The sequence below is a fragment of the Carettochelys insculpta genome, chromosome 4 (genome assembly GCF_033958435.1).
Source record: "Carettochelys insculpta isolate YL-2023 chromosome 4, ASM3395843v1, whole genome shotgun sequence".
In the NCBI taxonomy this organism is placed as follows: domain Eukaryota; kingdom Metazoa; phylum Chordata; order Testudines; family Carettochelyidae; genus Carettochelys; species Carettochelys insculpta.
In genome coordinates, this window is record NC_134140.1 from 18,570,830 (window position 1) to 18,586,351 (window position 15,522).

The following is a 15,522-nucleotide window of genomic DNA, read 5'->3' on the forward strand; positions in this document are numbered from 1 at the left end:
GACCCTCCCCATGCAGGGACTTCAGCCCAAGAGTGCCTTACCTCTATGAGGAAGGCCACGATGGTGAACTTCCCCACACCAAACTGGTTTCCCACTGAGTGGTAGCTGTCGGGGGTGGTGACCTTCCAGAGGGCAAATGAGACCCGCTTCTCCATGGGGGTGGCAGGCCACAGCTGGGTGTCCTGCCTCCCAAGGGCAGGGGTGAGCCGGGCACAGAGCTCCAGGAAGGTGTCCTGCATGCGGAAGTTCTGGAGCCACTGCTGGTCATCCAACTGCCCCATGACCATGGGTCCCACCAGTTGGAACTGGTGTGTTGCCTCCAGATCCACCTGTGTACCTGAGGGGCAGGCGCGGATGGGACTGTGCCACAGCATAATGAGTTCCTCAAAGCTGGTAGCTGGCTCGCCCTCCCAGAGGAAGAGGAGGGCAGATATGAGGAGGTGCAGCAGGTGCTGCAGCACCTCTGGGTGGGGCCAGTGCAAGCCCAGAGGCGGCTTTGGCACTATGGCTAGCTGAAAAGCACTGTGTCTCTCAGCAAGTGTTGAAGCCCTGCTCTAGCAGCTGTGCTTTCCATTGACAAGGTAGGCAAGCTTCAGCATAGGCAGGCAATGGGTATCTGGGGATGCCATTTAAGGGCACATCTCACCGGGGCCAGCCATGAGACCCTGTCTGACAGTGTTCCAGGCAGCTGTTTTGTTGAGAGACCGGCTGGGGATTTCAGCCACTCTCTGTCGACAGAATGGCTCAAAAGAGCTATTAGCTTTGCTGTCTAGCCACAATCTGGCCACAGAAGTTTTGTTGGAAGATATGGGTCTAATCTAGACATAGCCTTGCTGTATACTACACAACAGCACTTAGAGAAATTTTGGTGCAGGACACTCATCTAGCCTATATTCTTATGGGAATTAGCACAGGCTATTTAACATGCATATAGAACAGACAGGATCTCATTTAAAAGGTTTCATCCAATAGAATTCCACCCAGTGACATGTCTGAAATGTTGCTTATCTATCACAGGTGATTGACGAGGTGCACTGATCCTGTCAAGTTTCATACGTGTGGATCCACAGAATAGTTATTTCAAACATGGAAACATTTAGCTATTAAGAGCATGTCTGCACAGCAACTAGGCAGCCATGGCTGGCCCACTCTACCAGGCTTGAGCTTGCGGAGCTGAGGCTGTGGAGAGATATGTCTCTTTCTAATTATGAACAACCGTTTGTAAATCTTGGCATATTCCTTGACTATCTGACGATGGAGATATTAGAGGTACAATAGAAAGCTGTCCCCCAGGAGAAATCCCTGGTAATGAGGCTGTCGATTTTCTACACTTCACAGTTCTTTGTGCTATTTCTGACTTAATTGATTAATCACCAAACCTTAATGGTAAAATTATTGTACTGGCTTGTGTTTACCATGATGTAACCATTGCATCAGGAGAGTCAGGCCAATGTTCTACACTGCACGTCACACCACAGCCTCTCACTTCAAGCCCATTGGACGATCTGTAGGCCTGCAAGCAATGGCTTATAATTTGGTTCTATGCAGATTAGTTGCTGGAACTAGACACATGGGGGGAGGGGGAGAGGAGCAGTATCCCCAGGCTTCAAGTGGTTTCCATCATATACTAGGTTGAGAGTTTGGTTCAGTAGCACTTAGCAGGCCTACTACACAAAGGCTGTGTCTACATTACCACCTTCCTTTGAAGGAAGGATGGTAATGAGGCTGTTCGGAGTTTACAAATGAAGTGCTGCCATGCGTAGGCAGCACTTCATCAAGCAAATTCTGCCCCCACCCCCACCCCACAGCAACTCCAAAGTTTTAAACTTCAAAGCTACTGGCATGTGTCTAGTCCCAGCGCACCCGCTGGTACTTCGAAGTGCTGGGGCATCTTCGAAGTCCCCTTAATCCTCAAAATGTCGAACTTAATTAAATTAACTAGATCCAACAGATTCACTGGAAGGCCTTGCCATTTGGTGCAATACACCCTTAGGTTCTGGAGGAGCAGGAATAAATGAAGAGAAAAATGTTTAGTGATCTGAGATGACAACCGCATTCTAAAATACACAAAGCCGCTGGCAAAGCAGTTGGCTTGCCAAACATTTCTTGTAACAGTTTCCCTCCTCTTCTTAGAGACCAAATCTGCTCCCATTAAAATCAATTGGAATTCTGCAGGAGAGCAGGACTGAGCCCTGACTCTTCATTGATGTTTGCTTCAGTCAGCCATTGACTGCTCTTTCGCTAATTCCTCCCGCTCTTTTCCACAGCATCAGAATTTCTAGTTTCTTCCAGTTTCTAGTGATGTGTGAAAAACCTAGGTCTAAAATAAAGGAGAGTTTTGTGATTATTCTGTACGTAGAAGAATAAATGGACGTAAATTAGACATCGGGAACAGCAACATACACAAATCTGTAGGAGAACATTTCAATCTCCCTGGACACTCAGTAACAGATTTAAAAGTAGCACTCCTACAACAAAAATGTTTAAAAATAAAATGGAGAGAGAAATCTCTGAGCTGCAATTCATTTGCGAATTTGACTCCATCAGCTAAGGATTAAAGAGAGACTGGGAGTAGCTGGCCCCTGACAAAAACAGTTTCTCTGCGCTGGAAGTTCACACCTCCACACTGGAATCTGGCAATGGGCCACATCCCCCTAGTGATCTGATTTGTTTTTTGTCCTCCCTTGACCTATACTACTGATAATGGGCCATTTCTACCCTGACTGAATAGACTTTGTCAGTTCTGGCCCTCCCTTTTACTGGGACCCCACTCTTCAAATGCTCCTCTGACCCCCCGCCCCACCCCCACACTCATGCATCTGATGAAGTGAGTCTTTGCCCATGAAAGTTTATGCTCCAAAATATCTGTCAGTCTATAAGGTGCCACAGGACTTCTTGTTCTCAAAGATACAGACTAACACGGCTACCTCTGTGATACCTGTAACTAAATTAGCCCTCATCATATTGTACACATAGTTGGGGTTATTTTTTCCAATGTGCATTACTTTACATTTATCTACCTTAATTTCATTTGACATATTGTTGCCCAATCACTTAGTTTTGTGAGATCCTTTTGAAGTTCTTCAGTCTGCTTTGGTCTTAACTGTCTTTGTCACCTCACAGTTTACCCCTTTCTCCAGATCATTTATGAATAAGTTGAATGGGATTGGTCCTAGGACTGACCCTCGGGGACTACCACTAGTTACCTCTCCCCATTCTGAAAATTTACCATTTATTCCTACCCTTTGTTCCCGTCTTCTAACCAATTCTCAATCCATGAAAACATCTTCCTTCTTATCCCATGACAACTTAATTTACGTAAGAGCTTTTGGTGAGATACTTTGTCAAAGGCTTTCTGGAAAGCTAAGTATACTATATCTAGTGGATCCCCTTTGTCCACATGTTTGTTGACCCCTTCAAAGAACTCTGATAGATTAATAAGACATGATTTCCCTTTACAGAAACCATGTTGACTTTTGCCCAACAAATTATGTTCTTCTATGTGTCTGACAATTTTATTCTTTACTTTTGCTAATTTGCCCAGTACAGACATTACACTTACTGGTCTGTAATTGCCAGGATTGCCTCTAGAGCCCTCTTTAAACACTGGCGTTATGTTAGCTACCTTCCAGTCATTGGCTACAAAAGCTGATTTTAAGAATAAGAACGTCCATACACCAGGCAGGTCTACACAAGACATTAAAGTCAATTGTAGATACTCAATTCCAGCTACAAAAATTGCATATCTAGGATTGATTTATCTGCCCGTCCTCACTAATAGAGGTCGAAAGAAGAAACTCTGCCATTGCCCTCCCTTACTCCTCGTGATAATGAGGAGTCCCTGGCTGACTGTCCAACCCTGATAGTTCGATTTCACGCATCCCCACTAAGCGTGCAAAACTGTACCCTGCTATCTGGTTTATCTCCCAGTAAGTGTAGATGTACCCACAGAGTTAATCAGGCATAACTGCATTTGTACAGAAGTCCTCAGATAGGAAAATAGGGAAGCGCTGGGATGGATGGGAGGAAGGATGCTTCAGTGATAACTATCCATTCAGCACATTTGTCTTAAAAAGGAATGGGATGACATATTACTACTAGTTTTATGTATCTTGGCTAATTACTAAATAATTGCATGCTAGTAGTTATGTCTCAGGGAGGTGAAATGTCTAACTAGAAGGGAACAAACAAAAATATATGGACCTATAATTTCTACATAGTCTAGCTTTATTAAAATTAAAGATCGTTAAAAATATACTTCTAAGACATGAAGATCTTATTGGAGGTCTGTAGTTTTCAAGGTCTGTATGAGCTGTTAGCACTCAAAAAAGAGATCTGGGCATTATCGTGGCTAGTTCTCTGAAAAGATCCACTTGTTTGTGTAACAACAGTCAAAAAAGCAAACAGAACATTAAGAACAGGGTACTCCATAAGAATACTGAGCCCACAGTCAACAAACTGTTGTCATGTATACAATAAAGATGAACAATGATAGGTCACACCACCCTGTGTGCACCCTATTACTGCAGCTTGCATAAGATCTGCATTACCTGATGCAGCAAAAATCTGCAGATTAATTCTCCTCTTGACAAGCCCCAAAGGACTGTGAATTAAAAAGAATACTTCAGCTCAGTGTTTGCCTTCAGATTCTAGAACGTAAGAATGGCTAAACTGGTTTGGACCAATGGTCCATCTATCACAACACCCTTTCTCTGACAGTGGCACATGTCCCATAATTCAGAGAAAGAACAGAGCAGGGCAAAGTGCTCCACTGTGCCATCCAGTCCATTTCTGGCATTTAGAGGTGTATGGACTTCTGGAGCATGGGGCTGTGTTCCTTAAAGCGCTGTCCTTAGTGTGCGATGGGGCCCACGGCAACCCCATCTACTAGAGGCTCCACCCTGCTCCCACTTCACCCTTCTTCTCAAACCGTAGCCCTGCTTTGCTCCCAGTCTGCTTCTTCTCCCACCACCCCTTCCTTAAAACCCCTCCACTGAGAGATGTGACCCTGATCCCAGTCTGGGGCAGCAGCAGTGGTTGCCTCCCCCTGCCCCACTCACTGCAGTGGCAGGAGCTGGAGCGACCCAGCAGCCTGCTCCAGTCTGCCACCATCGCCTAAGCAGGTTGCACTGCTTCACTGCAGCAGCGGAGCACCCCCACCCAGCCTGGTCCCCTGAGACCTGCGTCACTTGCGGGAGTGGAGCAGGCTGGGTTCGAGTGGCTCTGCAATGAAGCAAAGCAGCTGGCTTGGACATGGTGGTGGAGCAGATCAACCTGTGGCATTGCTCTGCTTCCCATGGCTTCTGTCACCATGGTGAGTACAGGGATTTGACCCCTGCTGCTCCCTGTGCCAGGCCCAGGTAATTCCCCAGGCGGCCGTGGGCCCCACAGCTCCCATCTATCAGACTGTTAAGGTGGCTGCTGTTGGGAGGGGGAGGGGAGGAGCTGTCCCAACCTATCCTATAGCTGGGTTGGCTTTGGTGCCTGACCAATCAAACAGCCATTGATGGACTTATCTTCCCTAAGATGTTGAATAGTAACAGAGTAAGCCGTGCTAGTCTATATATAAAGTGCTAGTCTTTACAGTGCTACTTGACTGCTTTTTGTTTTTATCTTCCCTAAATTTACCTCTTTTTTGAGAAAGCAATACTTTTGGCTTTCACAACAATCCATAGCAACTAGTTCCCCAGGTGGGCTGTGCATTGTGTGAAGTACTTCCTTATGTTTGTCTTAAATCTGCTGCCTATCATATACAGTAAACTCTTCCATAGCCCCCAGTCCCAGGACTGGGAGGTCGCCAGACATTCAGATATTCTGGAGAATAGAAAGGAATGCCTAGCAATGAATAACACTAAAGAAAAACAAGATTAGATAATAAAGAAACAAACAAAAATGTATGCAGAGTACTTTATTTACCAACAGCAGTAGTACTGTACATTTATACTGCATTTGCTGCATTCACTTATATTTACTTTCACTGTATTGCACTTATGAAAAACATAACTAAAATTTACTTATGGTTAAAATGCTAATTATTTGAGAGTTCCATGTAATAGAATGCCAGATATGAAATGCTTATAGTATATTATTTGTGCTGCATCCATCCCAGCAAGGTTCTAGAATGTTCCACTTCCCCCACCCCCTGCACTGTGCCAGCCCCAGCCCCTCCCCCAGCCAGCGTGGGGCTGGCCCTGCCTCCCACAGACACTCTGCTTCACCATGCCAGCCCCTCCCACAACCAGCTCAAGGCCCTGCCCAGTGCACCAACAGCCCCCCTCCCCATGCCAGCTTCCACCCCTTCCCCAGACAACAGGGGGCCTGGCCCAGCCCCAGTGCAGCCCCCCCTCCCCCCCACACCATACCAGCCCCAGCCCCTTTCCTAGCCAGTGCAGGGCTTGGCCCAGTCCCCAAGAGACCTTACTTCCAGCCCAACTTCTGCTTGCAAATGGAGCTGCAACCAGGCCTCTAGTTAATTTTATTTGTTGACCTGTGGTTCTTGTGCTAGGCAGAGGGGTAAGTAACACTTCTCTACTCACTTTCTCCACACCATTCTTAAGTTTGTAGACCTCTATCAATCCTATCATACAATAACCGTAGTTATCTCTTTTCCAACTCAACAGTCCCAGACTTTTTAATCTTCCCTCATCTGGAAGTCATCCCCCCCACCTTAGTCATTTCTTAGTCACTTCTAGTACAACAAAAACAGCACTGGGATTCAAGGTGTGGGTATACCATGAGTGTACAGAGTAGCCTTATATTTTATCATCTAGCCCAGGCGTGTCCAACCCACGGGCCGCATGCAGCCCTGGACAGCTAGTAATGCCGCCCCACAAGATCAAAAGCTTTTAACATTATTATGTGATTTATATACATTAACTATATTATATATTTTATATGCGGCCCAAGACAATTCCTCTTCACTCAATGCAGCCCAGGCAAGCCAAAAGGTTGGACACTCATGATCTAGCCTATTCCTATTGGTTCTGCTAGCTTTTTAGACTGCTGCTGCACATTTAACACTGCTTTTCACCGAGAACCTTCCAGGATGATTCAAGGATCTCTGTCTGGAGGATGAACAGCTAATTTAGCTTCCATCTCATTATATATACAGTTGATGAGATGTTTTCCAATATCCACTACTTTGCAGCTATCCCTTAGACCCCATCATTTGGAGGATTATATTTTCCAATATACATACCTATGCACTTATCTCCATTGGATTTCTTCAACCCTTGTGTTGCCTAGTCACACAGTTCTACCAGAGTTCCTAACTCGTTGCATGTCACCTTTGAGTGTAACTACCTCTGAGTACTTTAGTACCCCTCTGTAAGTTTCATAGAATCCTAGGGCTGGAAGGGACCTCAGGAGGTCATGAGTCCAGCCCCCTGCTTCAAGCAGGATCAACCCCAACTAAGTCATCCCGGCCACGACTCAGTCAAGCCAGGACTTAAAAACCTTAATTTCACCCTGTTTTCCAGATCATTTTTAAATATGCTGAACAGCGCTGGCTCCAGTCAGTTCCCGGGGCGACCACGTTATTTACTTCTCCCCTCTGTGAAAACCGACTCCTTTTTTCCCCCACCATTTCAGCAGTTACTGATCTTATCAATACACTGAACCGTAGGGGTGCTTGTCTTAGGCTTGTCTTATTGGGTAGTAAATTTTCAGTGCCATAGAGGGCCATGATAACTTATTAAACCACAAACCTTTCCCTTCTCGCCAGGCATTACTCCTATTGTTTGATCCCCGCGCTGTTAGTGGCAGAGCAGCTCCACTCGCAGGAACCAATGTAAAATATCTCTGGCTCCGCCCCCTGCCCTCTTTCAGCCAGTGCCTGATGCTCCAGCTTCTTGCAGTAAACCCCGAGGGAACTCGCAGCGTGGGGGACCAACAGCCCAATCCAGCAAGCTGGGCTGTAGCGGGAGAGGCGGGCCGATGACTCCTTTCTCCCGCGTGGCCCCGCCGCCCCAGCTCCCACCCTCACCCTCAGCGGCGAGCCGCGCTGCTCGCAAGCCAGGGGCTAAGCCGCTACCTGCACTGAAGCTGCAAGGCGCATGCTTCACGCGGAGGAGGGAGCGAGAGGAGAGAAGAGATGCTGTCCCGGCCGGTTTAAACCGGGATCGGAGCGGCTGGGCGCTGCGCAGGCTAAAGTCCTCCCCCTCCTCCTGCGTCCCGCACCCCTCCTCCAGCCGCCCCACCCCGGCTCCTCGTGGGTTGCTGGAGTTGGCGGGTCTGCCTGTTGGAAGGGCTTTGCGGCGCCCGCAGGGGGGACTGAGGCCAATGCACACGCCGTGCAGTGTGCGCGGCGGGAGATTTCGCGAGGCCCGAGCGGAGCGGAGCGGAGCGCGGCGCGGCGAGGCGAGGCGAGGGCGCTTCCATCCTTGCAGTGGGGCGCCGGAGTCTGGCTCGGGGCAGCTGAGCCGCGCCACACGTGCCAGGCTCAGAACAAGGCGGCAGGCGGGGGATTTATTCCAGCTGGCGCAAAAGTTCGGCGCGGACCACGTGCGCGCGCGAGGGGGCGGGGGCGTTAGTTGATAACAATGGAAATGTTTCTTTTGGTTGTTTTCTTCTAGGCGCTAAGGGGGAAAGAAATCCCGGCCGCTGGCCGCACCAACATCACTCCGAATATTGTTCACGTGGGGTCGGGACCGAGGTTTCCTTTTGGGGGAGCCGGGAGACGTGTTGTTAGAAATAGGGGTGGGGGCGGAGAGTACCGCTTTATATGCACGAAGGGAGGAAGGAAAGAGCTAATCCCCGGAAACTCCGCAGTGGGGAGTGACTTGTTCTGCCCCCCGGAGGAGCGAGCTGCCCCCGAGTGGCTGTGGTCCCCACAAGGAGCAGAACACAGTATCCGTTGTACGTGTGCGAAGGAAGCAAATGCCTTTAGATAACAACACGTGCCCCAGCGACGATTCAGAGTTGTCCTATCGCTCAGTGTTATGAAGGCAATAAATAACACGTCGCGCGTTATGAGAGACACGTAGTTTGAGACAGACACCCAAACTCGAAACGCGTGCAAATCGCTGCGATTAGGGGCCAAATCAGCCTCAAGTTTTCCGCTAACCCGAGCCCGTTACTGAGATCCCATGCTTCAGGATAATGAATGGATACGTATCAGTGGAGTTTTTTTTTGACAGATGTTCTAGAATATAACTGGCTAGAGATGCGCACGTATACACGAGCTATAGAAATACACCCACGTAAATGTATGCAGCGTGGTGTGGGGGTGTGTGTGTGTGTCGTTTTAGACAGTTACTATTTCTAGAACAATGCGCGTTTTCTCTGCACAGCTTTTATTAAAAGACAAATAGGTACTCAACGCGCAGGTAGATTTCAAGAGGAATTCTAGGTTAACTAAATGCCAGACATTTTATGCTGCTAACTCTACAACGTGTCAACCTCGGGGCCCTTGCTAAACAAAGTCGATTATATTCTCGCCCTCTGCAAGCAGACAGGCCCACCGCTGGCAGATTTGCGTAGTGTCTGTGTACCTCAGCAGGACTGGGATAGTGAAGAGGCGAAGAGGAAATGAAATGCATGCTGTGGTAATTAGCAATAAAATCTATGGCAAAGGAGGTGTTTCTCTTCCCCACCCCTGGAGATCACATGGTGACCCTGGCCAGCCAATACAAAGGACGCTAGGACCCTGAGGGGACCCCCCCCCCATTCTAAATTGCACCGGTTCTGCTGCATTATAAATACTTCTCCAAAATGCACCGGCCCTCCTTTCTCGCCTCCTACCCAGCTCCGTTTGTTCCGTACTCATAAGAGAAGCTGCTCCTCAGTTCCTGCTTGGCGTGTGTTGTTTCTTATTTAAAGCCGGGCTCCGTCTTTGTTTCTCGGCCAGTTTGCATGCATTGTTCGTCTCCCAAAATGGTTTGTGAGACTAAGATCGTGGCGGAAGATCATGAGTCAATTTCAGGATCCAAAAAAGATACAATCATTGTGTCCTCCTCCCAGATGTGGCCCTCCTTATCCGGCTCCCCTTCCTCCTCCCCGGCTTCTCGGAGTGGCGTGGAAGAGGATTTCAAGAAAAACAGTGTTTACATACGAGAATTTCATCCTTCCGAGCAAGAGGTGGCACGCCGCATATTTTATGAAGGAATCATGGAAAGGATCCCTAACACAGCATTTAGAGGGTTAAAACACCAGCCCCTCACTCAGTTGGTCTATGGGATACTTATTGGTAAGTATATTCACTTTTAAAAGGGGGGGCGTCATAGATATTCGGTAATGGAATAAAAAGAAAGAATGGCCATTCACTTTGTGTTGAAGGATGCAGAACGCATCCTTGCAGCGATGCTATTAATCCTGGGTGCGGAATTGCTGTCTCAGGGCTGCTGGTGCTGGCGGGGGGGGGGGAGCCGCAGCCGCAGCCTTATCTGTACCGTCTAGTCGGTGCAAAAGTCGGGCCAGTTAAAAACTCGCAATATTGCAGACGGCCGGATCTGCGCCTGCGGTCACTGCGAGGAACAGGACTGAAACACGGCATCGCCAGCAGCCACGCTGTGGAGACCACTGCAGAGCGGAGAGTGCAACGCCGATCAATGCACCCAGCCAACATTCTGCACGCAGGCAGCGACCGGCCTGCGAGAAATGCGTGTGCGCGCGGGGGGGGGGGGGGGGGTTCTGCCCGGGGACGTATGTTCCCTGCTGGTTTGGGAGGGGGTTATTGCTGCGTGTCTCGGGCTCCTCTCGGTAGGTCTGGAGAGGGGCGCGTGCCTGGCTCTGTCTAGGAGAGGTGTGGGGGGGGAGAGGGACTTGCGAGTACTGCCTCTGTGGGTGCAAGGGGGGGGTGCAGGGGTGTGAACTGCGAGCGCCTCTGCACTTGCAGGAGGGGAAGCGTGTCCCGTGGCGCTTTTCAGCCCGGTGGGCTTTGCTGCCTGGGGCGGTGCGCGCGCATGGCGGGCAGGAGTGAGAGTGGGGGCTCTGGCGGCCTATGCGCGAGGAGGCGGTGGGTCCCTGTGCGCAGCAGGCAGACCCGCCTTTCCAGTTATTCCAGGGCGGGATGCTGCTCTGTGGGGCCTGGCATGGGCGGGGGGAGAAGCGCTGAATGGAAGCGGCGCGGCTGCTTCCCGCCCGCACCTTTCCCCGCTCTTTCTAAGCACCTGGGCGGGGCGGCGGCTTCCAGCGTTCTAGGTTCCAGCGTTACTTAGAGACCTTCGGGTTCGGGTTCGAGTTCGGAACGCGTTCGCGTGGCTGCGGCTACTGGGAAACGTTTGACCCGGGCGGTCTCGCGCCACCTCCTGGCTGCAGACGCAGCTGCTGGGGTCGCCCTGGTGCATGCATCCGTGCGGAGTCCAGACCTCTGCAGGGTCTAGGGGCGACATGCGGCTTGGGACCAGCGCCGCCGCTTCCCAGGACGCATTGCAAAGAGCTGCCGATTTCGTATGGATCCACAGCTGCCTGCCTTCCCGTTTTATGAGACATGCATCGCTTCTGTTTGGGTGCAAGCTATAAAGCCTCCTAAAACGCAGACTGAGGCGGAATCCCTGCCTTGACCAGCTGGCAACAGCGAAGAAACCAGAGTGCTCCCATAATCATTTGCTGCTTGATGAGGTTTAATAGCGGAAAAGTTTGTATCTTGGTTGCTCTCCCTGAAAAAGCCCTCCCAAGGGAAATAGCCTGTGGACTCTTTTTTTCTCATGTCCTTGCCCTTTGCATACGATAAGACAGCTGGTTCCTTCACCTTCTGGGCCAGGGAGAGAAGGGAATGATGCACCATGTCACCAGGTAACTTTGTTAGGATACTACATACACTTGAGAGCAATGAAGTCTGTGCCCATTGTGGCCTAAGAGATTGATCTTGTTTAAAACATCCTTTAAGATTCCTGGCTTTCAGAATGATTGGTGATGATGATGGGAGCAAAGAGCCATTGTATCTCAGTGCTGTCTGCCAGCTTATTTTCAGGGCTATGTACTGCTTCCTGGTACTGAAGGTTTTGGGGTGGCAGGCCCTTAAGGAAAACCAGTAGATCTCCCAGTGACCAAATAATAAACTAATTAATAAGCCTGCACTTGTTAGGTGGTGTGCGCAAAATATCTTCCTTAGTCACAGTTATGCTTTTGTCCCCTGTAGTGCAGTGGTGATGAAAAACCAGATGTGGGCATCTTGGTTTCAGTGCTCTGATTTCTGTGCAGAGACTGGTGATGCAGTCACATCTTGTCGGAGGAGCAATCTCAGACATGTCTTAATAGAGAGACCGTCTGTCTTTGATAGTTGTGTGACGCAGTAATACTTACAGGATTATTGAACTGTGGCAAGTTGGATGGGTGTTTTTACAGAAACACACTGCAAAAATCTTTATCAAATGTGATAATATATTTGAATGTTTTGAAGTAACTTGTGCAGTGGGATTCTTAAAGCTTTTTCCAGGCAGTTCTTAAATGAATAATGTGCTGTTTATCTAAAATATGTTACTGTGAAAATGCAAATCAATTAACTTTTGCTTCTATTATACAAATGTATGTTATGTCTGTTTTTTTAACGGGTTTGTATTCCGAAATCAACACTAAATTCTCTTTTCTGACAGGTATCGTTTATTTCTCTTCCTTATCTCCATAGTAATATGCTTTGTTGTGACCAAGTCCTTGCTGCTGACCTGCTGTTTGCCCATCTTTCTGATGGGTATGAGGTACTACTTCAGTAGAAAAGTTATCCTCAGCTATCTCGAATACGCGCTGCATACGGACATGTCTGATATTGAGCAATATTACATGAAACCACCAGGTGAGTATTAATTCCATGGAGAGAACGTTCACCAAATCCTGCTCATGGAAAAATGGCCATTTAGTATCTTTTCTCACATCAGTAGCACTGAGAAATTTTACCAATGGCCAGAATGCAGGCTGTGCAAAATATGAGGAACCACCCTAATTTTTTAACACTGCAATACAGCCGAAAGAAACTACAAGTTCCAGAATGCAGTGCTCTCTGAATTTCAGCACTGTCACGCTGTAGCTGGAATCATGGGGAAGCACTGCATGCTGGGACTGATAGTTTCATTGGGATTCACTTTTGTATTAAAGGTGGTTGCAGCAGTCTGTTCTACTTAATACAGATTTACAAAGTCTAATGGGTAAAAGATGCCAGTGCATACTATAGCTGACAGCATCCAGCATGGGGTGGGAGAGGAAGCTGGAGGGATGTTTAGCAAAACAGCTTAGAAGAACCCACATGCATATCACCACTTCTGATAGGGGAGTCACACATTTTGGTTAGTCTGTGTATTTGCATGTATCGTTCAAGAAGAACTTCTCATAAATAAGTGTTTTGGAAGAGGCATGAAGCAGGTAGGTAAAGAGTTACTGTCTATCTGGACATGTGATGTATGCATCTACATAATCAGTGTGTGTACTGTTATATAAATCTTATTTTTGTTATGTACATACATTAGGATTTCCTAGATGCTCATTTAAAAAGGTGGATTGTCACAGGAATCTGTCAAAGAAACAGGAAAAGGACAAGCTCGTATTTAAATATAGATTTTCACTTACGATAGGCATCAATATATGGAGATATTTGAGTGCCCCTTGATATCTTATCGGGTGTTTAACTGAGGTTACAAATATTTCATTAATGGCTGGTTAAGGTACAGAGTTAATGGCCAGTAACTTTCTGAAGCCAGGTTGTTACTGCTATAGTAGACTTTTTAAAATATTTTAATTTCCCCCGCGTGATTGCTATTTTCCAAGTGCACCGTATTTTTACTGGGCATTTCTAGGAGATTAACCCAGACTACAACAACTCTTAATTTCTAAAATTTAGTATAACAGTCTTTTTTAAAAACATTTATTCAATAATAAAAATATTAACATGCCTTGGAACAGTTTTTCAGACCTTGTTTCTCATTTAAATCTAGTAAGTGGATCTCACAAATATTTTCTCATTCAACAGTGTCTAATTTAAATCTCAAACAACCGTATTTTATAGCAATTGATTTAGGGCTGATGTATAGTGTGCTTATAATTTTAAAAAGGCAAACTTTATTAAAGGAGGTTCTAGCTCAAAAAAAGGGTTCATACTGAAAAAAAATTTAACCTCTGCAGTGGTAATCAATGATAAAGTAGTGTAGGATGTAGTGCAGCTTTAGTGACAAGTGATACGAAATTCTTGACAAATAAAGGGTGTAATCTGAATTTGAAAAATTGTTTTTGACTTGCATTTTTCATTAATGCTTCTGAGTTGCATAGCTAAAGCTCAAGTTATGGATCTTAATGAATATGTTTACAGCGTAAGCATGTATAGAAAATGAAGATAGAAAATGTCCTTAACATGAAGATTGAGAAACTATAGTAGTTATTTGCTTTTCCATTGGCATGGAGAACCAGTAAACCAGTGCAATCACATTTTCACTATAAATGAGACACATTTGTCTCACACCATTACACTCTGCCTCTAGTTACTGACATCATGAGTCATTCAATTTTGAAATAAACTTCTGGACTTCCTTCTTTCAGAATTTAAACGTGGTTAGGCAGGGTTCAAATGTGCCGTAAATGGCAGGCTTACTCCAGATTTACAGTATCAGTCATGTCTTTTAAAGAGTTGCTCATGTCAGAAGTGTTGAAAAACTAGGCACAACTCATAGCCTCTGCAGAGCTTGAACTCTTCTGGGCTAGAACAAGTTTACAAGTGAAGGTCAGGAAGCTCCCAATGCACCTGACTATTGAGTATGGTCCCTACCTAATGTCACTGACCTCTTTTTTCATGAGCATCACATGCCCCCTCCATGCCTCCTCTCCTGAACATATACAACTTACAGTTTCATGTTCCCTCCCTTCAAGATATCAAGATGAAGTGTCACTTTTTCAGCACCACCTCGAGTCTGGTCGACTTTTGAGATACAAAATGGTTGCTTCCATCCTGGAGGCACCTTGGAGTGTGGATGAGTGGTCAGTTGTATGCCAAGCTCATTATGTTCTATCAGTTTGTGAAACAGCCCGACATTACGGTGCTAGAGAAATTCTAATCACAAGTATTTTATTCCTGATAGTTTACTACTAGTTCACAAACCACAAATTATTAAGAGTGCTGTCCCATGAAAAGTGCTGCCTCGCTGTTATAATTTGTACTGTACTGACTGCAACTACCCACATAATTTGCTAACCCCTTTTCTGAAACCAAGATGTGAACAAGCTCCCATAAATGTCACTAGCTCACCAAATTCTTCCGTGTTCTCCATTATTTTGCTAGAAACTGGATTTAAATCCCTTTATTTTTCTATGAAAATATCCATTTATCATCACTAGACTTGCGAACCTTTCTCTGCAGCTAAGGAGGGAGTATATGCTCTCCTCAGAACACCCATTATGTTTAATAGAAGTTAGATGCTTAACTCCCTTAGGCTGCTTGAGAAATCCCCGTGTAAGTTCTTGGCATTTTTTAATTTGAATGTGAAGGATATGTGGAAATGCTTGTTTCATACTGTGATATATCAGGAAAAGGACAGATGGCTAAGTGGAACCATATTGCCTGATAATGCTGCCATTGAAAAAAGATTTTCTGTTGACTTCAAAGGG

At 46.8% G+C, this 15,522-nt stretch overlaps 1 protein-coding gene and 1 long non-coding RNA gene across 3 annotated transcripts in view; one reads left to right on the forward strand and one right to left on the reverse strand.

Annotated features, from left to right (window-relative positions):
- Nucleotides 1–1,610: 1,610 nt before the first annotated feature.
- On the reverse strand, nt 1,611–7,901 carry LOC142011961 (uncharacterized). The gene is made up of 3 exons (XR_012645229.1): nt 7,707–7,901; nt 4,551–4,603; nt 1,611–2,320 (listed from the first exon to the last, which is right to left on the reverse strand). It is a non-coding gene; the product is annotated as an uncharacterized LOC142011961 (long non-coding RNA).
- A 1,822-nt stretch (nt 7,902–9,723) lies between these two features.
- NAT8L (N-acetyltransferase 8 like) overlaps nt 9,724–15,522 on the forward strand; it is a 57,926-nt gene continuing 52,127 nt past the window's right edge. For both annotated transcript variants that reach the window (XM_074992336.1, XM_074992337.1), the window contains exons 1-2: nt 9,724–10,186; nt 12,566–12,730. In XM_074992336.1, coding sequence (XP_074848437.1) covers nt 9,853–10,186; nt 12,566–12,730 — 499 coding nt within the window. In that variant the 5' untranslated portion in view covers nt 9,724–9,852. The remainder of the gene's footprint in view (nt 10,187–12,565; nt 12,731–15,522) is intronic.